Here is a 24,940-nt window from a genome sequence, read left to right as displayed (position 1 = left end):
AAAGCACAAAATCCACTATGAAACCAGACCTTTTTCCCCTTCCATGATCCAATATAGATATATTGGTGGAATTACGTGAGTGTGCTTGGAAACTCTACCAAAGTTGCTTTAGTTCTCAAGTTATAGATTTTTTTATGTATTTTCCTTTCTTTATTTCGGTAGTATTTTTTCTTAAATGTCGCATTTTACAATTTAAATCGTTTTAATAAATTTCTATTTTAATTAGATTTTTCTTTAGCCTCATGTTTATATAGTTCCTGACACTTTTTAAGCAATTTTCATAACACAAGTAAACATTCCAATTCTGAACAACAGATGAATATATTGCAACAGTTTTATCGCAGCGGTTTATATACTTATCGAAAATTAAAGTTTCTTGTCATCAATGAGGATATAAGAGACATATACCTACAGTTTAAAGTGGAATCTGAACAATCATAATGCGTTCAAATTTTAGAGCTGCCTCGTCAGGAATCGAAACTAGGACTACTTGCACGAATGACGCACTCGCTAGTATTTATGGGAACCAGAGAAGATGGCTCTGTGGTAATGGTGTTATATAAAATAGTTCAGTAAACCTAACAATGTTAATTTAGATGTAGACTGACAACTATATGTCCCAAAGATTTTTTAAATCAATAACGAATCAAAATCCCATGCAATTGGAAATAATCATAAAATTATTATACAATCTCATATGTTGAAAGTTTATAATAAGATAAAAAAACATTTAGAAAATAAAGATGAAAAGAAGATAAGATAAGATAAGTGTTAGTTTTACCTTGAACTTGAATTTATTGAATATTATCAAGATTGACCTACAAAATATCCCCACACGTATGTTTCTAAATGTAATAACTGATAAATTTAATCATGAGTAGTGACTAAATGAAGTTATTGATACAGACTTCACTAAGAGAAATGTCTGCAAAAAGTGTAATTATTTTTGTTATCTTATGATACGAATTTGGTTTTTCATAATTGAAATATTTATCTTCGCTTGATTACATTTAGAAACTTTATATAAGAGGAAAGATATGTTTTCACAACGAAAGCAGTACTTCAGTGTGTTTGATCGTAGAGATGATTCAGCAGTGGATAATTTTGACTATTGCTCTGGTTGTGTATGCCCAAGATGCACCAGTGGTCGATCTTCCAGGATTAGGGACATTGAGGGGAACAAACCTCGTGACAAGAGGAAATAGAACCGTACAATCTTTCTTAGCCATTCCTTATGCTAAACCACCAAGCGGGGAAAGAAGGTTTCTGGTATGTACATAACATGTTCCTGAGAGTGGGAAGAATTCTTGTGTTTACTTCGAATAGAGCACATTCATGAAGAGCTACTTTTACTAAAATGTTCTCATTATTACTAATTCTTTTAATCACGTGAATGCAGAACTAATCACTTCTTACAAGTTTTTACCTTTTGAAAACAGTAATAAGTAGGGAATTCGTAATGCTGAAGAGTTGAACACAGGTCTATATTTTTATTCCTTTCTGCACATACTTGATTCACTGCAGATATTTTTTCCATGAAAGTTTTTCGTTCACATTCCTTATTCATTTGGTTTCAAATAATCCAATAATAATACAGAAATGACAATTGAAACGCACATTCAATTAGGTTATATGTTTCATGAACGTCTGTTACTTGATGGTTCTCTTTGCAAATTCCCAACATTTTCAATTATGTCTAGAATATTAACGAATGTTTAAGAAAGCAAATTGATAGCCAAATGACCAGTATTAAGATATTTTTTAGGTTTATGATTTATAAAGTTGTATAATTCCCCTTCATGTATAGACAGTCTCAATTATTTTTCTATCTTGAAACACTTTTGTAACTATCGAGCTAATAAACAAAATGCGCGTAAGGTTTGTACGAAGAGAATTTAAAAAGGAAGCATTATGAACCACACTCCAATATCACCATATTAAAGGTGTTGCCAATTCAATATAAAAATCCATGAGATTTTAAAGAGAAATATGTCGAAAACTATTAGCGCAATATATTTGTGCTACTGATGAAAGGAAATAACACATTTGAAAGTTAATTTTTTTTTCAAAATTTCTGCAAAATATATTAACTTCTAGGGAAGAATCCCTGAGAAAGAAGCAAAAAGAACAAATATCTCCGGCTCTACTGTACTTCAGCAGTAAAAGAGAGAAGTAACAACATACAAGTATATATATATATACATATATATAGGGTAAACCTACCTAACTTCGTGGTATAGGTTATTTCGTGATACGAGACAAATTATTCTTCACAGAGAGAGGTATACATTATAGATAGAGTTACAGTGGTGCTCAAGTGAGGGTAGGGATACCGACAAGTGGTGAAAAGGTTTCCTAGTGGCAATTGTTACCGTGCGGCCGTCACTCGCGATGTTAGTTGATGCACAGGATAGAAAGCGATTTTCAGTCATCTGACCTTCGAAGACAAAAAATATTTTGTGTCTGTGTACGGTGTTATTGTGTAGCTTTTGTTACAGACGTTTACACTAAAAATTATCTGGTTGTCATTTTGTGTGAACTCTTGAAGTAATGCAACTGTAAAGCAATAGACGCTTATCAAATTGCATCATATTCTTATAAATTTTGTGTCAGAATGGATCATGGTCGTTTTGAGTTTCACTCTCTCTTCATCTTTTCCTTCATTAAAACATTTTCCATAAACAATATCATATCTGGTTTCACTAAAACGGAAATATTTCCTCCGAATCCTCACACAGTATCCAGTGAAGCACTTACAAGAGCTCCAAGAAGTCTCGATTCCTCCCTGGACGCAACTAGGTCTGTACGCGCTAAGGATAAATCACTCGCTTAGAACAATAGTTTTACATCACCGATGGATAGTCTTCTGTGTGCAACGAATTTAATCCTGCCTGACAAAAACAATACTGTTTCTAGCAGAAAAGCTAACGAGACATGAAGGCAACAGTTCATCTTCCTGATCAGGCCACAAGTCAACGGAAAATGTCATTACAGTGCAACATGATTCTCCAGGTAAAAAGAACAAGTGACAGGTAATCAAAATGATGAGTTGAGCACTGGTAGTAACGAGCGCTAAGGTTCGGGAAGAAATTGTAGCCCCTGGATACAGTGCTGCTCCTGTTTACGGTGGTTTCATGAAAGGAGCTAGAGTTTTAATTCAGCTGACATAACCATTTTCAAGTGCAGCATATGTGCAATGACAAATGAGTGATAGAGACGGTGATAATTAATATAACGTGAGTACACTACCGTATCACGAAATTAGGTACACACCCGAATAAGGTATGGTATTACGAGGTTAGGTAGCTCAAACATATTGTGTATTATGTTTCTTTATATTCTTTGTTTTGTATTGTTTACGCTTCTCTTACTACAACAATTGTGTTTATGTTCGGAATTCCTAATATAGAAATTACATCTATCCTGCATGCGTGGAAATGTGTATTTTTTCAGTCATCCTTCTTAATATCACCGAGTTAGGTAAGTTTACCCTACATTTATATATATATATATATATATATATATATATATATATATATATATATATATATATACGTGTTATTTGTTCTTCAATACTTTTATAAGTAAAATAAATAAATAAATACATTTTCTTAAGCTTGACTCATGTCTTCAGATGGTACCATATGCCTCCTTTTAAGAAAGAAAATTTGTGTCTATACAACAGAAAGTATTCGGTGCTTTGAAATATGAGAAGTGTTTTTTTCGTTGTTACGATACAGCATACATTTCCTTGACAGTTATCTACTACATCGCCAATTCAGAAAAGCACTCTGAGATGGTATTAGCATTACCTTCTTGTTTAAGTGTAAAAGTCTGGGAGGTACAAACGTTTCTGATGAAACAGTCGGGTGAGTCCGTACGTATACTGCAGAAGTCAACACGGCACGACAATCTGGAACTACATATTCCGCAACCAACTGTTCCGAAGATTTTTTTAACACGATTGTGATGAAGGGGTTGCAAAGGCAGTTAACGCAAATTTCGTTACCTGGCGATCTTGCTAAATTATAAACATTTTGTAATTGTATACAGAACGCTACGGAGAATGACGATTTCCTTGATTTTCTACTGTTTAATGACGAAGTGTCATTCTATTTGAGTGGTAAGTTCAATCGCGGTACTGTTCGTATCTGAGGTGTTCAACAACTACAAAATACATTATAACATGAACGAGATTCTCTAAAAGTCAACGTGTTTGTTACAGTGTCTAAATGAGGAGTGTACTGTCTGCTTTTCTTAGCGGAGAACACATGATTGGTATGCCATTCCTCGACATACTACAAAATGAAATGATATGAAACCTTTGAGTTTTAGGTCCCAAGTTATTCCGGCTATGCTAAAGGATATGGTGATGATGAAATAATGAATGAAATGGTGAAACGAAGAAAATGGAAGGACACCGAAAAACCCCGAGTACACCCACGCACACGGTGTTTGTCCACCACAAAATTCATTTACCGCGAGCTAGAATCCAACTAAGGCCTCCAAACACCAGAGATGAACGCTCTACCGCTGAGCAACCGCGGCCCCTTGACATACTACATTTATGGTCGTTTTCATAAGTAAATGGGGATTCCAAAAATTTCATATTCTAATTTGTTGGAATACTGCTCTGTTGGCATGAAGTGCGTTGCTACCTGATTAAAGAACTCTTATTCCATTGGATCGTGCGATATCTTGAAGATGACTTGTCGGTTTTTCCTTGGCATCCTAGCTCTCTCAATATGAAGCTTTCCGATTTTTCCTTTAGGGAAGGTAAAATATGCAGTAAACATACCTCAACTTCCATGAAATTTGAATGAACTTCACAATCGCATTACAGGCGTGTTTACGACCATTAGTAGATATATACTAGATTGAGCGTAAGCGCATCTAAACTACGGCATAGATATATGTCGTGTGACGAATGGCGACCACATCTAACATTTGTAAAACTGTATTTGAACCATGGACAATTTTTCTGTATTTCTATGTAGCATTTGACTCCAAAGAAGAAAGAAAACACTATAGGCGGGCCAATATAATTTATTAGAAACAATGGTAATCAGTACGTTTACTTATCAGATTAGAAATTATATCGCAGGTCGGATACCGCTGGAAGACTACATCTGACCCACTGGGTGTAGTTTACGTATCACTGATCTAATCAATCATATAATTATGCACACAAAGTTTTAAACAATCCAATTGAAAAAGTGACACTGAATTTACAAAATAGAATATTGAACGATTATTAATTTCTAGTGAATAAATGAATCAGTAACCTGCAAGAAGAGATTATTAGACTAATGAGATTGGACCAAACTCAATATGCATATTTGGTATTATTATAAATTCAAATACGTGATAATTAGTAGTTTTCTAACTGTTAATAATACATTGTTCGTTTCTGGATAAAATAGACTCTTCAAAGTTACACTGAAACATTGATGCATATTGTTCCTTATATAACTGAATCTGTCGTTTTCTCAACTTTTTTATGTATGTTGTTCCGTATATGATGGTAATACAAATTTTACCAAACTTTTCGAAATAAAAGAGGTTTCTTAAAAATCACGTTTATTTTGATGTACTTACATCAAAACAAGTTAAATATATATGTTTTATATTTTTAAAAATTCATGCAGAAAGGGGTAACAAAATCGATTTTAAAGAAATTTGTATCTTAGAATATAACGTCTGGTTAATGATGCTTTAAATTTCCCAGACATCTGTATGTTCAGATTGCGTCCCATAGTAATTAGTCCGGATAATTACAGGTTTATTATAAATAATCTCATGATGAACTAGTACACGCTTAGGTACTTTGGTATTGTAAGGTCTGTCTCACTTGCTTTTGTACTCTTATAAAGCTCTCCAAAATTTGATGTTTGTGGAATTATCACTTCGTTAGTTTGCAGTATTAAATAATGAATAAGTTGTAGTAAGTTTCTATTCAAAATGTAGCTTTGAAAAATGTGATAATCTATTGTAGATAGTTTCAAACAAATGCGTTGTTTCAACAAGAGTAACAATCTCGTGGTAGCGCAGAATATATAAAACAATTACTTCCTAATTATATTTACGTCACTCAAAATTTCAGTGATTTTCATCTATTGGAGGTAAGAAGGATGTTTCTAGATAAATTGACCGCACATTACATCAAGATCTATAAAATATACAAGTATCAATGCACACAGAGTACATATGTAATAATTGGTAACAAATAGAAGTAGTGAGGGAATGGGGATTCTGCAGAAAAATTTATTATTAGCCCATTTTAACTATATGTCACCCTATCATCTCTAATAACTTCTAATCTACCCCCTAATAATTTTTAGCGCACTCCCTATCCCAAATAACTTCTATCACATCTCAAATAACTTCTATCTTACTCATAAAAACTTCTAATGCATTCTATCACTAAATTTAGTTGCAAAAACAATCACTAAATCTGGTTATAACCGGTTTTGACTTCAAAAATCATTAAATCTGGTTATAACCGGTTTTGACTTCAAAAATCATTAAATCTGGGTATAACCGGTTTTGACTTCAAAAATCATTAAATCTGGTTATAACCGGTTTTAACTTCAAAAATCATTAATCTGGATACAAAAAATCGTTAAATCTGGTTACAAAAACAAAAAAAATCACTAAATCTGGTTACAAAAATCTGGTTATAACCGGTTTTAACTTCAAAAATCATTAAATCTGGTTAAAAAAATCACTAAATCTAGTTACAAAAACAAAAAAAATCCTAAATCTAACAACATTTAACAAGAATGAACAATTGCATTTTAAACTCTGGTACATACTCTTTCAAATGCCGTTTGAATTATCAAAATCGGATAAAAAAATAACGAATTTAGCATTTTGCCGCCTGTATTTATATAACCCAACACAGAAGGTTTGTGCACACACACACACACATTTACAATTCAGTTTGCTCGAGAGAAGCAACAGCATACATGTATGTATTTAGATTTATATAGTCTCCCTCTTTTTCTTTCTTTCTTAGCGTGGGAACGCGACTTGCTTACATCATCATACATTCATCCACACTCACATTCTCTTCAGTCAACCGGAGCAGCAACAACATATTTTCTTTCTTTTTAGAAGCAACTCCGCCAGCATTAACCCAGATGAAACCTTTGCCGGAGTGTCTGTCTTTCATTTCTTGATTCACAATCGTTGCTCATGAAAATTTCTGATCGGACAACTTCAACTATGCAAATTAAAAAACTTTCCGTGTTACTTAGCTAGCATGAACGAGAAACTGTTTAAATAAACCGCCAACAAAACTAATGTTTTACCATGCAGTGTCTCCAACTCAATATTTTTTTCGGAACGTTCCAGGATTTTAATTTTTCAAGATATCGCTTTAAAACATATAGGGATGAATTCACCCCATTACTAATAAATATGATAATTGTTAAAAATGAGTTGGCAACACATAGTTATACCCCCAAATAAAGTTAACATTCAATAGCTCAGTCCCTAATTAACCGATTTCAAAAATTCAAACGGCAAATGAATACCAATAACATAACCAATTTTATAAAATGCATAAATGGTTGCATAACTCTCAGGATATGTTTTCCTTTTTCAATATCTCTACTAATTTTCATCAAATCGAAAAATAAAAAATACTACCATAACCACAATAAAATTCTAAGACTTTTTTAAAGAATAACATTTTCCAGAAAACTCAAAAATAAACCCGTAAAAAATTCCCGAAACTTTGATTTTGTTATAACTTCACCAAATATTCATCGATTTTAAAAATTTAAACGGTAAATGGTTTATATTTTCTTATAATGTTTTTCTAACGTGTTACTGGTTGCCTATGTCTAAGGATAAAATTACAAAAACAACTTTTATGACTTAAAAATATAAATTTTACCTAAAACTAAACTATATATAATTACTCACTAACACCTATCAACTACACCACACATAAAAGTTAACTAAATTTTACCTAAAACTAAACTATACATAATTACTCCTAACACCTATCAACTACACCACACATAAAAGTTAATTAAATTCTACCTAAAACTAAACTATACATAATTACTCCTAACACCTATCAATTACACCACACATAAAAGTTAATTAAATTTTACCTAAAACTAAACTATACATAAAAGTTAATTAAATATGACTTAAAACTAAACTACACATAAATACATTTTAACTATATCTTATAATGCCCCCAAGCTAAGGTACTTATACCACCTTCTAGTATATATCTTTTGTCATCATTCGAATCTAATGCTAACTTATTTACAGCTATAGTATATACATCATGCTTACAACTTCGAATTAGATTTATATTTTTATATGTTTTCACATCATTGAATAGGGTTTGCTTATAATCATCAAATTGTAACTCTTTTGCTACTACACATTTCGTTATTCCTTTTGCTTTTTTCTCCTCTTCATTCTCAACTTTAAAGGCATACATCTTTGATCTTAACCCAATAAACTCCGTCATTATTTTACCTTTGTTTTCATCCTTCATCTTTCCTAATACTTTTTTGTTTACTAGTGGTATTCCATATTGATTATCCTTTCCATAATCACTTGTGTCAAATAGATCAACCATTTCCTTTAAGTCTTTGTAGAAGTCATCTGTATTAATTTCATATATAAAACTATCAGTATCCGTGTAACATAAGTCTATATCGATATCATATTTAGGTTTCATAATGTTGTAATGGAAGTCATACATTAATAGTTTTGACAAATCTAGCACACTCATACCAACATATATTGGTTTGTTGAAGGTCAATTTTTCTTTTTTCATATGTATCGCACACAAATTTTCACTAAATATTGTTCTGTAATCAAAGTTCGGTTTCGCTATTAACTTTTCCACCATCATTGGATCACATTCTAAGGTAATAGATGGTCTCTTCCTAATGTTTTCCATTCTTTTACCAAATACGCTATTGTTCATTAACTTGTAAAAATCTTTCTCGAAATCATTCTTAGCTTTTGTTCTCATATTTGTATTTAGATCAATATATTCCTTTAACCAGTTTGATTGCTTGAACTCTAATACTCTATGAATTTTCTTTAATATCATCCCAAGTGACATATACAATTTTAAGTTTCTGTAGTGAATAACATATCTTTCTTTATTGTAAAGCGTTGTTAATAATTTTGAATGTTTCGATCCTGGTGGACACATATTTTCTGGAGCTAATGGTAGATCTGTATGTTTATCATGTAAGTATTCTGGATATTCTAAATCAACTTCTAATATGTAGCCAGTTTCTGAATCATCTGGAATATTCATTATGTTTATGTAAGGTTGAACCCATTTAAAGTCTTTGTAAGGCATGTATTGACTCATAGCCCATCCATATAAATTATTTGCATCTAGATAAGCTAAATACTTTGAAGGTTCGTCTTTGTTATAATTTTTCATATGCTTATTATTTGCTTTTACATATCTCTTACTACATTGTGAAATTCCACCTCTTATACCTTTTTCTATCATTAATATTTTGTCATAGTCAGTTAACATTTCTAGTTTGATCTTAGTCATCTTTAACATTGAATCCCACGATAAACCAGGAGCAGTGAAATACCAAGCAGGATCTAAACCATATGCTTTTAAACACACATCTCTAAAACTTTCAAATACATCAGCTAATATTAATACATCTGTCTTGTTATAAAGTTCTGTATATTCACCTATATTTTTAATATTGAATGACTTCCAAACATTTTCCGCATGCTCATAATCTTCATCACTGATGTGGGTTTTAGTAAGTTTATTAAAGAACATTTCTTTTGAGGGTAGTTTTGTTTCTTCTAATCTTTCAATTGAGTCAATATAATCATATGGGTACACACCTTTTTTAATTAATAAATCTAACAAATCATTAGGGAAGTACTTTGACGTTTCTCTATATTGTTCTTTTGTAAGGTTATTTGCTAGTTCTGCTAAACTCCTTGACATAAACCTAAATGAATCTAGAAATCGTAAATTAATTCCATTCTTTTTATCAACCTTCACATATTTTGAGTATGTTATATATTTTTCCTCATTATTTGCAATTAGTTTTATTTCATTCTTATCATAAGCAAGTTCTTTAACAAACAAGTGAGTATCATAACCACTTAAGTTGTGAATAAATACTGGAATAAAATTAGGATTTCGATAGCTTAAGTTACAATAACTGTGAGCTGCACCTCTAAACTTTCCAGTTAAATGATCATGATCTCTTACTTTTGCTTTATTTTTATTTATATCCTTTAAACATTTTCCTAATTCATGTTTCGATTCTTCTAACTTTTGAATCATGCTATCATTATCTTTAGCGAATTGTATTTTCTTATTTAACATATTTATTTGTTTTTCAATTGCTGGTGGTAAATCATTCAAGTTTCTCTCACATATATGACAACTATTGGAATTATTATATATCTCGTTCTCATCTTTAGTTAGGTTATTCATTTCAACTTTTTTGTTATATATTTTCTTTATTTCTATTGCTTCTGGTTTTAACTTCTTCACAAACACCTTTGCAGCATCTAAACCAATATAACTAACAGGACTTTTATACATACCATTTGAGTAGTTGATGTAATAACAGAAACTCATTGGTAAATGCTTTTGATACTTCACAGTTTTAGAACAATTATGGTCTACTTCCATTTTACATAACAAACATTCAAAATCGGCATATATCGTAAATGGTACTCTTAATGATCTATTATAATTTTGGAATTGTATTTGATTGTCATATGGTTTTGGAAGTTCTATTCTAACAGATTCATGCTCCTTACAATATAGCTCATGTTGTTGTAATTGCTTCTCATTTCTAAAATGTCTTACCAAACATCTATCACAAAAGTACAATTTCTCCTTATGTTTTGTTACTTGACTTCTTATTAATCTCGATAAATCCTTTATCCAACAAAAATGACTATTATAATCATCTTTTACATATAATAAATTGACGTGTTTGTCCTGCTTATTTTTTGTGATTTGAAGTGGGTATATATTATATTCATCATCATAACTATACACGTTAATGGATATGTTACTTCTCTTTTCAAACTTTACTATATCTTTTAATTGTACAGGAAATTCAATACCATTACAATATTTATCTTGTAACTCATTCACAATTTCTGTATAGTGTGAAGGTCGTTGATATTGAGAACATCTATCAATAGGTTTTAAATAACTTGCAATTGAATATAATAAACATTTATTATCTTGATTTTTAATATTGATTACTGCTTTCTTATCTTTAATTGGTTTAGGAAGGTCAATATAGGAAGAAGCTCGTAATGGTACATATTTATTTAGTCTGATTTCTAAATGTTTAATTTGATGTAATGTCCATCCTGATCCTCTACCTTGAAATTCCTCCATCTCTCTATATAGTTTTTGTTTAGCATGGGTTATATATTCATCTAAGTCAGTTGATTGTAATATTCTTTCATTTATAGTTTTAAAGTTGCGTTCTTGTACTTCTTTATCTTTAATATAATCACAAATGAATACAAGGTTGACTTTTAATGGGTGATGCTTTAATTCTTCCTTGATTTTGTTAATAATTACTTTCCCACTTATATTTAAAAACTTCACCGGATCTTTATATCCTCCTATGTTTTCAATTGTGATAGTTTGTAATCGTTTCTGTATTGCTGTTTCCTTTCTTTCTACTTTAATTGGTATTCGTTGTAGTTTCGATTCTTCAAAAACATCTTGTTTAAATGGAAATATGTTTCTAATTTGTGATTTGTTTTGTTCATCTTCATATTTTTTAATACGATCAATAAGTTCAGCCCTTCTTAATTTAGAATAACCTTTTATTCCTTTCCTTTTACAATGGTTTTTTAATTCATCAACTTTCATTGTGTATATAACTTTCAATTCATCTGGTTCATTTTGATATTGTTCGATTTTTTTGATTAATTCACTCTTATTTAAATAACTATAGTTACGGATTTTCTTGACTTTACATATTAGTTTTAGTTTTGTAATCGACATCTCCCTCATCTCCTCACCAGTAAAATTAACATTATTTATACTCATCTTATATGAAAAAGTACTGTATCGTTTTTTTATATTTACCAAATTTTTTAGTTCATTTTCATGATATTTTTTTCATGTTATATATACCAACATTAGCATACTTATTTTTCCTAACACAACTGCTAATACTTGTACACTCCTGCCATTGTCTACATATATTAGTGTGTTGTGTTAGTACAGGGCTTTTATGGGATCACCCCATCAAAGTCATTATTAATATGATAAAAACTGAATCATTTTCATAAACTCACACATTATCATAATTATCATTCACCTTCTTATCCTATTTACTTTTAATGAAATAACTATAAAAGATAACATTTATAATATTATATTACTTTTGTTTATTTATTTAATTATTATGCAAATTATTAAACCCTAACCATTTAATAAATCCTAATTATTTAACAAACACTTTATTGCCTTTTATGAAATAACATTTATAATATTATATTACTTTTATTTATTTAATTATTATGCAAATTATTAAACCCTAACCATTTAATAAACCCTAATTATTTAACAAACACTTTATTACCTTTTATGAAATAACCAAAAAAATAACATTTATAACATTTATAATATTATATTACTTTTATTTATTTAATTATTATGCAATTATTAAACCCTAACCATTTAATAAACACTTTATTACCTTTTATGAAAAATATTCATAAAAGTTAAACACATTAAATTTACACTACAACATTTTCCTTATCTTATCAAACTATTATGTGAATTATTAAACCATAAAATATAACATTTATAATAGTATATTATTTAATTATGTGAATTATTATACCATAATTATAACATTTATAATATTATATTACTTTTATTTATTTATTTAATTATTATGCAAATTATTAAACCCTAACCATTTAATAAACACTTTATACCTTTTATGAAATAATCATAAAATATAATATTTACAATACTACATTATTTTTATCTATCCAACAATTATGTGAATCATCAAACCCTAACCATTTAACAAACACTTTATTACCTTTCTTTCTCAATATTTTTTCAACCAAATACTCATCCTTATATTTAGTTTTCAATAATTCTGGTTCATAAAATCTTGCTCTAACTTCTTCATTGTTTAAATCTTTAATTTTATATGTTGGTAGATTAGATGGAATAACTTCACTAATAACAAATACTTCTGTTGACTAATTTGGTGTATAACCTTTTTCAAACAAACCTTTAATTTTACTTATACGAACATAATCACCAATCTTATACTTTAACTTAACAGACTTATATTCTTTCTTATACACTTTTTTCAATATCACATGCTCATTTTTCTTATTCACTTCTACAGGTTTCACACCAATTGTTCTATGTACTTTGTTATTATATTCATCAAGCAAACCTTGCAATATTTTTAACCACTTATAATTACCTTGAACAGTAAATTTCTTCCACATATTTTGTTTAAGTGTTCTATTAAATCTTTCAACAACAGAAGCTTTTTTACCACTATATGTTGAGTAATGATTGATATTGTTTTTTCTCATCAAATCTTCAAATTCTTTATTGTAAAACTCTTTACCTTGATCAGTTTGTAAGTTACTAGGTTTTCTTACTTTTAACACTGATTCAAATACTTCTGTAACATTCTTCCCACTCTTATCTTTAACAGGAACAGCAAATGCATATTTTGAAAACACATCTATAATCGTTAGCAGATACTTATAGCCTTTATTTAATTCTGAAACACCTTTTAACACACCACTATCCATTTCCACTAGATCAGCTTGCCATGATCTATACCTTTAACAATAACACTTAACCTAGGATAATTCTTTCTAGATGGTTTATGAATTTCTTCTATAATGTCTTCTCTAATACCTTCACCTTCATATAGTCAATCGGGTTTTTTAATGAATTGGGATTTATTAGCACCACATACAACACATATACATTTCTTAACATATGTTCCATTCTTTGTTTGTTCTATTCTAATGTTATTTTTTTGTATCTGTTGATTTCTTACACTTAACACAATACATCATACTATTTATTATATGGAAAATTATTAACCTCAATCTATAATTCAAACACTATATCAACTAACAACATTATTCTAAAGATCGGCCTAATTCAAACTATAATTCAACCATATGTTTGTTTGATGCTGTTGTCGATATTTGATGATTAATACTATAATTAACGGGTGTCGATATTTGATGATTAATACTATAATTAACGGGTATCGGTATTTGATGATTAATATTATAATTAATGCTGTTGTTGATTAATACTATAATTAATGCTGTTGTTGGTATTTGTTGATTAATACTATAATTGATCAAGAACTTCAATCTATAATTCAATCTATAATCAATCTATATAATTTAATCAATATAACATTCTATAACTTAGTCTATAATTCAAACAATAATTCAATCTATATAACAATTCATAATTCATCTGTATAATTCAATCTATATAAAAACTTCTACAATTCAAACACTGTTCATCTATATAATTTAATCAATATAACATTCTATAACTTAGTCTATAATTCAATCTATATAACAATTTATAATTCGTCTGTATAATTCAATATAGAATGTTGTTATATAGATTGAATTAAAATGTTGTTATATAGATTGAATTAGAATGTTGTTATATAGATTGAATATAGCAAATGGTTTTATAAAAGTTCTCTTTCTATGTACATTACAACAAACAATAATTGCCCTTCTTCCATAGCTGAATTTTTATTTGGTTTAATCGTTATTATATCATTCTTCTTAAAACCAAAAGGTATATTTTCAATCAAAGTATCGCCTAAATATATGTCTAAAAAGTATTTATCCCAACTTAATTCCATGTGCATTATTTTCCCATTATAGAGAAATGTGTAACCATTAGAAAGATTGAATATTTTAAAGATTGGCTCCTTAACATTCTTAGTTCTCAATCGACATAAAAAGGGTATAGTTTCTTTCTGCATAATCAATTTAGTAGTATCCATCCTAACCTTTTGAAAATCTTCTTTCTTTATATATGTGTCTTGTAATGTTTTTAATACATCTTCAAATTTGTTTCTATCACCTTCCAATTGACTATTAACATTACTATTTATTAAATCTAGCTGTTGTAAAGTTACTACATCTTGTTGGTCAATTGCATCACCTACATTAACAAGTCTTTTGTTTTTGAAATCAATCCATGTTATATTATTTGATGTAAAAACTTCACTTACATGATTGAGGTTTGTAGTCCTCCTTTTAGTATTACCAAAATATCCATATTTATTATATAATAATTTGAATTATTTAACAGCAAGTAAAAGAGTTATACGAGCTCCACCAAAATCAATCAAATCACCATTCTCATCTTTAATTGAAATTTTCAAATTATTAAATTTGTTCTGATGTATTGGAAAAAATATCTTTTCATTAGGTTCATATATAATTGGTTCTCTAAACTCCGCATTTGTTCTAAATGTTGCAATTAAGTCTGTTTCGTTGTGTGTTGTGTCATTGTGTTTTAAAATCATACCTTCTGCTAAATCACAGTGAATATTTATAGTATCAAACGGATGAAACTTTGGAGGCTTATCTCCAACATGTTCTATATTATTAGCTAACTTTTTCTCACTAAAACCTAATACAGTATTAATGGTATCTAAGGTTATATCACAAACCTCACTAAATATTTTAACTCTATTTATCTTCCTGTCTTCCGTAATTTCAAAAGTATCTTTAAATTCATCAGTGTAGAATGGAAGGTTTGATTTAATATATTCTTCTAATTCTTTTAAACTATATTGATCAGGTTGAACTATGGCTTGTCTTGTAACTTCAGGTTCTTCACTGCAAAATGTTAATTTATTGTTCTTTTCTGTAATGTTTGGAGTTAAGTATGTTGTGTAAAATCCTGCAACAGCTACTTCTAAATCGTTTTCAAATGGGTAATGCAATGACATGTTTAATACAGATGAATAAGCATTTAAATTAAATACTTTCATTTATTATATAATAAATAACTAATATGGATAATTGGGATATTAAAGTAAGGTTAACAGAAGAAACGGCGAAGAGAAAGAGGAATGGTGAGTTGTTACCTGATGATATAAGATGTTTAATAGTTGGACCTAGTGGGTGTGGTAAGACAACGCTAATGATTGATAATTTTTTGTTGGCACCTAAATGGTTAAAATATGCAAATGTTTATATCTATTCTAAAAGTTTAAATCAACCTAAATACCAACACTTAATACAACTTTTTCGAGATATAGAACGTAATATTAAAGACACAATAGCAATAATAAAAGGAAACAATGAAGAGATTATTCCATTAGATGAATGTGAGGACTATTCTGTGGTAGTATTTGATGATTTCATATTAGAAGAACAAAATCACGTTAGATAATATTTTACTCGAGGTCGTCATAAGGGTTTGAACTGTTTCTATCTTGGACAAACATATTCTAAAGTACCAAAACAATTAATTAGAGATAACCTAAACTTTCTTTGTATATTTAGACAGGACAATGTAAATTTAAAACATATATATGATGAATTTGTTGCATCTGATATGTCGTTTGAAAAATTACAATTATTATGTAGCAAGTGTTGGAGTGAAGAACATGGTTTCTTAACAATAGATATGACTAGGAAGGCGAATAATGGTAAATATAGAAATAAAATTAAAGAATTTCTAAAAGTGTAAACAAAACGTATATGAATGCAGGTGAACATATATGTTAAAATTATGTTATGTTATGATATGTTATGTTATGTTATGTTTTTAATTTTTTCTTTATATAATAAATGGATGTTAATAAAGCTATGAAGTATATTAAGTTAAAAGAAGAACTTATTAAAAGATTTAAGGAAATTAAACAAAGTAATCGAAATAAGTATGAGAACTTTAAAGAACAAGATCAGCCTGTTATTGATGCAATTAAAAATTTAGGGCAAGATATCAAAAGTAGCAGAAGAAAATAAAAATCTAATTCAAGAGTTAGTTCCAGTTGTGTATAAAAGTGCGAGAGTGGATTCAAGCTTATTAGAAACACCACCTTTGTATGACAGTCCTATAAATGAAAGTGATACGCCTATAACAGAAGAAATAAAACACATGAAAAACAAATTAAAGATAAAGTAGAAGGAATAGAATCTCTAGCAACAACTCATTTTGGTAAGATTGCCTCAAGATATTATGCAACTAGAAATGATAAAAGTTTTGGAATACAACCATATGATGAAGATGGGAAAATTATACATATGATAGGAAATGCAGAAGTTAAAATACATGGTGATGATTTAGTTATTAATAATCGACATTATACAGGAACAGAAGGTTTATGGGAATTATTGACAAAACATAATCCAACAAATTATAATGATGATGATCTAGAAAAATATAAACAAATAGTAATTGATTCTAGTGTTGCATTTCATAATAATGATCCAAGTACAAGAAAACAAAAATCTAGTAAAGGTAAAAAATATAAAGAGATTATCAGACCTATTTGGGATGAATATATAAAACCAACAACACCTCCAAAAAAGACACCAAAATCTGGAGAAGGAATAAAGGTATATAACGAATTATCAAAAGAATACATATGGATGGATGATGTTAGAAAACTGATTGATCGCTTGATTGTTATTGATGGGGAAGAAAAATCTGGAAATGATAACTTTTATAATGAGAAAGTAGGTATTATGGATATGATTAATTCTAAACTCATACAATTTATTCCTAATGATCCAAAAGGTATAGGTTATTTGATTAAGATATTGAATACGCTGCCACCAAAATTTTGGAATAGTGAGAAGTATGGTAAAGGCTTAGTAAATGATTTGATTAATAAACTTCCATTTGAGTTACATATTCCAGGATTTCAATATTGTGGTCCGGGTACAACACTTCAAGAAAGGTTAGAGAGAGGTGATGAAGGTATTAACCCATTAGATGAGGCTTGTAAAGAACATGATATATACTATAGGGATAATAAAGATACAGAATCAAGACATATTGCAGATAAGGAATTAGAAAATAAAGCTTGGGAAAGAGTTTTTGCTAAAGATGCTAATTTAATAACTGAAAAACTACCTGTTCTTGGTACTGCTTTATTGATGAATACAAAAGTAAGATTTGGTTTAGGTTTATAAGTAATGAAAGTAAGATTTGGTTTAGGTTTATAAGTATTTTTTAGATTTAGGTTTATATGTACTTTTTATGGAAATTTTTCATAAAAAGCTTTTAATTATATAATAAATACGCAGTTAAAAGGTTTTACATTTACGATTCCTAATCAGGAACTTAAACAATTAAATATAGATCACATTTTAACTAACAAACAACTCAAACAAAAGGAAGCAAAACTAAGTAAAGGACAATGTATGTCTCTATCTCTTTGTATACCACAACTCAAGAAAATAAACAAAGAAATGAAGACAAATGATAATAAAGTTCATTATGGTGGTTTTATATTTACTATTCCAACGATTTTAGCTTTAATAGGTGCTCTAGGTTCTGTTGCTGGAGGTGCGGCTGCTATTGCTAAGACTGTAGATGATGCAAAAAAGAATAAAATGGAATTAGAAGAACAAAAGCGACATAACTTAGCAATGGAAGAAAAACAAGGTGGTAAGCTTTCAAAAAACGTAAACTCCAAAACAGTAAAGAAAAAGAAGAAATTAAACCTTTAAGTAATTTAGACCTAATACAACTTGTTAAAAAACTTAAGATAAGAAACTTTAGAGGTGTATTTATGAGTGGTGAATTACCTAAACAACCAAGGAAGAATGAGTGTGGTATTTTTAATTTTGATACGTCTAAAATATAGGAACGCATTAGATTTGTTATTGGAAAAAAGGAAATAGAAAGTATGTATTTGATTCGTTTGGAGGTAATCCGCCAAAAACACTCGTAAAATATCTTGGTCATAATATAGAGTACAATAGCAACCGTATACAACATTTTAACGAGGTAATTTGTGGACATTTATGCATTACAGTGTTAAAAATGTTTACAGATGGGTATAGTTTTTCAGAAATTATTAGTCAGATGAATAGGAATAAGGATATTTGGAGAAGTTATATTTAAGTTTTATGGGTTTATTTTATGAGCTTAATTCATAAAACGATTACAAATATTTTTTTATAATAAATAAGGATAAGATAGAATCATATGAATTACAATCCTTTAAACCTAATCAAAAAACAATCGAGAATTTAAATAAGCCAAACAGGTCTATTGAATTTGATATTGACGTGGGTGATGGCTTCATACATCCTTATTATGCTGATATTTATGTAACTTTTGAAATTAGAGGTAGAGATGCTGATGGAGAATATACTACTGGTCAAAATATTAGACTTATTAATAATTTCTTCCCACATTTGTTTTCTCAAATTCAAGTTAATAAGCATGGACAGATATTAGATATTATAGATTATCCTGGTTTAACTTCAATAGCTGTAAACACATGTACGATTTCAAAACCAGAGGCAAATCACTATGATGAATGTGGATGGGAAGGAATTACGTGGGCAAGAACAGATGAAGAAATAGTGTTTTTGCTAAGACTTTTGCCAGGATTTTGTTCAGATTTTAAAGATATTATGTGGAAAGGAGGTTTGAAATATACATTTAAAAGAAGTGGTTCTGATGATAATGCATTTGCTATTTGGAAAACAAAAAAGCAGGATGGAACATATGAAGACAATCAACGGCATCCAGGTAAAATTAAGATTACAAATATGGAGTTAAGAATGCCTATTGTTAATTATGAACCTAACTATGCCACCTTGTTAAGATCTAATATGTTAAAAGAAGGTAAGATTCCTATTTCATTCAACACGCATCAATGTTTACATAAATCAGTTAGTGGCAAATATTTAGAATTCGATTTAACCACACAATTTAACTCAAGTGAATTTGATATGCCTAATTTCGTAATTGCCTTTTACCAAACTGATAGAAATGATAATCAAGAAAAAGATTCAAGCTATTTTGATCATTGTAAAGTTCAGAATAACCATTTTCGTAATTCTAGAAATGAATCTTTCCCATTGGAATCTTTAAACTTAGATTTTGCAAAACATAAGTATTTGAAAGTTTATGAAATGTATACGGTATATAAGCGAGCTACAATTGGAAATACTGAGATGTTTTATTATCCTAAAGAGTTTTTAGAAAATAGACCAATGTTCGTAATTAACACAAGCAAGCATAAATCAGTAACTGTAAGTGATAGAACTAATTTGAAACTGACTGTTAATTTTGAAAGCGATGTACCAGATAAAACAATTTGCTATGTTGTTATGATTGGTAAGAAAAATTTAGAGTATGATGTTGAGAAAGAAAAAAATAATTGAGAAGATATAAATCAATCATATGTTTATTAGATTTGTTTAGTTTGTAAGTGTTTTTTATGACAATATCATAAAAACTTATTTAATAAAATGACTATTCCAGATAACATTCCACGTGAGAATTTAATTGCGTTAATTGAAGATATTATATTAAATCTTGAGAAGTTATTAATGAAAAACAAAAGGAAGTTCAAGAGAATAAAATGTGTTTATACTACTCTTATTACATTATCAATTCTATTATCAGCTTCTACAGGGTTCATCAATGTGTTTATTCCTGTTACAGTATATTCAATTATTACATCTGCATTTGCTTCGGCTTCTGCTGTTATCACTGGTCTATCAACACGGTTTAATATAGCTTCAAAGAAAGAATATATAAAAATATGGTGAATCGAATTGGGCTGTTTAAAGATGAGCTTAATGTAATTAAGCTCATGAATGGTGAATTAACAGATGAAAATGTAAGAGATGTTGTTAACAGAATCAATGACATACTTAATGAAATTCGTGACTATTAGAAAAAATTCTATATAATAAATACGATGGCGAGTCATATTGAACTTTTAAATAAACTTGGAAGTCTTGAACAAAAACAGGTTATTGGATTAAGAGAATTAGAATTAAATACAGAATATAAGATTGTGAAAATGGAAAAGATTAAAACTAAGTTTGGAAAGAGTATTTTAGTTGAGTGTGAGGAGTTTAAGATATTTCTTCCACCTAGATTTACAAAACACTGAACAGATAAAATGATTGATGAGATCGTTAAAGATGGAATAAAAATCAAATACACTGGTTTAAAAGATAATTATCCAACTGTTGAGTTCTGTATGTAACAAAATTGATGCAAATAAAAACAATCTTATAAAAAAGTGAGCTGTTAGTAATGGAGCCTCAGAAGAAATTTATTCTTACTAATTCATTCAATGTGATTGTGAAAGATGTACAAGATCAAACACAAGTAATATTTGAAATCAATGGATGTTTATTCAGTTTGAACTATGATCAATGGAGTTTAAGAAATCATTATTTTCAATAGAGAATGAAGTTAGCAGAAGATTTCACTATCAATATCCTAATTTGTAACTATCAGTATACTAATTTGTAACTATTATGTAATTATGTAGAATTTAGTTAACTTTTATGGTAATATCATAAAAGTGTTTTTAATTTTATTTTACTAGATTTAGTGATTTTTTATAACTAGATTTAGTGATTTTTTATTTTTTAACTAGATTTAGTGACTTTTTTATTTTTTAACGAGATTTAGTGACTTTTGTAACTAGATTTAGTGATTTTTGTAACCAGATTTAGTGATTTTTGAAGTCAAAACCGGTTATAACCAGATTTTTGTAACCAGATTTAGTGATTTTTTTGTTTTTTGTAACTAGATTTAGTGATTTTTTGTAACCAGATTTAATGATTTTTGAAGTCAAAACCGGTTATAACCAGAGTTAGTGATTTTTTTGCAACTGAATTTAGTGATAGAATGCATTAGAAGTTATTATGAGTAAGATAGAAGTTATTTGAGATGTGATAGAAGTTATTTGGGATAGGGAGTGTGCTAAAAATTATTAGGGGGTAGATTAGAAGTTATTAGAGATGATAGGGTGACATATAGTTAAAATGGGCTAATAATAAATTTGTCTGCAGAATCCCCATTCCCCCACTACTAATAGAATTACAATTAAAAGTAAAATGAGAAGTAATTTTTTAATGTAAGTTCCCATGCCTATAATACAATTATAATGGAAATTTAAATTTGCAGTTTCTAACAATTAACTTAACAGGCGGTACGAAACTTAAACAGAAGCGTAGTAATAGGAATATTCAAAATTTTAAATTTTACACTAGGTAAAATTCCAATCTAGTAAGTGTAAATAGCTTGACAATTTCCCTAAATGAGTTTTAAATATATTTCGTTTATCTTTTAGTGAAAAAGAACATTCAAAATAATTGAAAATTCCTTAGAATCGAATTAAATCCAGATAACTGGATTGAAAAAGTTATAAATTGGAGAACAAGTAAGAGAAAGATGTGTTAACAACTATATATAAAAGAACTTAAAAAGAAACAAAATCTGAAGAAAAACCTCCTTTTGTAAGTGTTTTTCTAAGTGTTTAAAAGTTTATGTGGGTATGTACTATGTCTATAAGAGTGTAGCAAATAAAATTTGCTACGCTCTTTAAAAAAGGAAATTGAAGTATATGCAGTTTAAATATATTTTAAGGTCATATTCAAATATAGAAAACAATAAACTGATAACACTATTTAACAAATCGATGAATGAAAACAAAATAGTTTTTACAACACTATCTTCATGATCTTTGGCAATTGTTGTTTAAGTGAGAGATCAAGATTGTACCTGTTATTATTAGACACACTATGTTCTGCTGTCTTCACCTGCTAATGGCATGGAATTCATCTGTAATTATAGAATTTGTTTTTGCATATTTTACAGCCTCCAGTAGATATTGATCCATGGGATGGAGAACTGGACGTATCACAAGAAGGAAGAAAATGCCCACAGAACGACATCACAAATACGGAGGGAGATATTGAAGATTGTCTTACATTAGATATATACACACACGAGGTAATAAATATATTTTTTAAATCAAAACATCATAATAAATTTTCTATTTTTGTTACTATACTTAGGACTTATAAGAATACTTCAATCATATTTTAAAGATTGAGCCAATATTAAACGATAAGATCAATATTATGACGGCTGTGGCAAAGATTAATTTACATATTAAATCAATCACTCTGTACGAAGATTAAAAATAAACTTTAAGAAAAAACTACTGTAGATTGTTTGAAGAATTCTATCGACTATTAGAAGTGGCTATATATACAGGGTGGTAGGTAACTCCAACGACAAACTTTGGGAGGTGATTCCTTATATGAAATGAAAGAAAAAAGTTCTTATAAACATAGTTCGAAAAACGTCTCATTTCAGAGTTATGAACCGCCGAAAATTCGAAAACTCATGTTTCGAAACGCCCTGCCTTCTAACCTATAGGACCTATAACAAGTGGTTTAAGGAATTACACAGGAACTAGTATGCGAACTATCTAAATATTCATGTTTTACCATCCTCCGTTATCGGCAAAACGAACGCGTTATTAGTACTTAAAGGAGTATCCCTATACCTCAACTACCTTTTTACAGTTAGTCTCGCCGATAACGGAGGATGGTAAAACATGGATATTTAGATAGTTCGCATACTAGTTGCTTTGTAATTCCTTAAACCGCTTGGGATCGGTCCTGTAGTTTCTAAGGCAGAGCGTTTCGAAACGTGAATATTCGAATTCTCGGCGGTTCATAACTCTGAAAGGAGACGTTTTTAGTCCCATGTTTATTAGAACTTTTTTCTTTCATTTCACATAAGGAATCACCTCCCAATGTTTGTCGGTGGAGTTACCTACCTCCCTGTATATATATATATATATATATATATATATATATATATATATATATATATATACTATAGACTATAATACGTACAGTATTTTTGATGCTATTGAGTTTTGAATTGGAAGAAATAGATAATAGAGTTTAATATGGTATACATACAATATTTAAAATACGAGAAAAATATAGAAAGCCCTTCAAGTTTTTAGTACTAATGATATCTTTATTATGGTCCTTCATTATAGTTTTCCGTTTTTAAAATTACTATTATTTTTTTGTATTCTGTGAAAATGATACCGGAGTTTTGTTAATCTCTTCAATGCATTAAAATTCTACTTAATCAAAAGAAGCTCTGAAAGTCGAAATCAAATATTCCATTATCGTTCTACAGAGAAGCCTATTACTGCAGGAACTTTCTTGTAATAATCCAGAGTAATAGGAAATATGTTAGAGACAAATTTTAAGTCATGTCTTTATGTGATTGTATTCAGTACTGAACTTGAACAATTATATATGACTCTTTTCCCCATAATATTAGTAATAGTGGGTTATTCGCTGTTATATGATTTTACTAGCATATGCTTCCAACGAAGAAAACGTTCTTCTTCACCTTCGTGTTTTCTTTATAGAGTCTCTCTAGGGTTAAGCTGACATTCCTAAATCTATCTACAGCCATGAAATAGTGCACAACAATGTTGTAATATGTGTAATTAGTATTATTTGTATATACATAGGAAATAACTTATAGCTTCCCATTTGAAAAAAAATCTCAGAAACCTACAATATTCTAAGCTAAACTTCAACAATTAAGAACTTGCTTGTAATAATCCAGAGTAATAGCAAATACGTTAGACACAAATTTTAAGTCATGTCTTTATGTGATTGTTTTTAGTACTGAACTTGAACAATTACATATGACTCTTTTCCCCATAATATTAGTAATAGTGTGTTATTCGCTGTTATGTGATTTTACTAGCATATGCTTCCAACGAAGAAAACGTTCTTCTTCACCTTCGTGTTTTCTTTATAGAGTCTCTCTAGGGTTAAGCTGACATTCCTAAAGCTATCTACAGCCATGAAATAGTGCACAACAATGTTGTAA

At 29.2% G+C, this 24,940-nt stretch overlaps 1 protein-coding gene across 1 annotated transcript; it reads left to right on the top strand.

The window, feature by feature from the left end:
* Positions 1-1,066: 1,066 nt before the first annotated feature.
* LOC145692453 (pyrethroid hydrolase Ces2a-like) lies at positions 1,067-24,736 on the top strand. Its single transcript, XM_081767762.1, has 3 exons — positions 1,067-1,269; positions 22,880-23,014; positions 24,731-24,736. The coding sequence occupies exons 1-3, from the start codon at positions 1,084-1,086 to the stop codon at positions 24,734-24,736; spliced, it is 327 nt and encodes a 108-aa protein (XP_081623888.1). The 5' UTR covers positions 1,067-1,083.
* The last annotated feature ends 204 nt before the right edge of the window (positions 24,737-24,940 follow it).

The sequence above is a fragment of the Thermobia domestica genome, chromosome 8 (genome assembly GCF_964235325.1).
Source record: "Thermobia domestica chromosome 8, izTheDome1.hap1.1, whole genome shotgun sequence".
Taxonomy (NCBI): Eukaryota; Metazoa; Arthropoda; class Insecta; order Zygentoma; family Lepismatidae; genus Thermobia; species Thermobia domestica.
Note: the sequence above shows the minus strand (reverse complement) of the source record. Positions and strands in the feature narration are given on the sequence as shown.

Bases quoted from the DNA above. Each gene is read 5' to 3' on its own strand.
- LOC145692453 (XM_081767762.1), top strand. From the start codon at position 1,084: ATGATTCAGCAGTGGATAATTTTGACTATTGCTCTGGTTGTGTATGCC. The intron at 1,270-22,879 runs GTATGTACATAA...CATATTTTACAG, and splicing joins GCGGGGAAAGAAGGTTTCTG to CCTCCAGTAGATATTGATCC.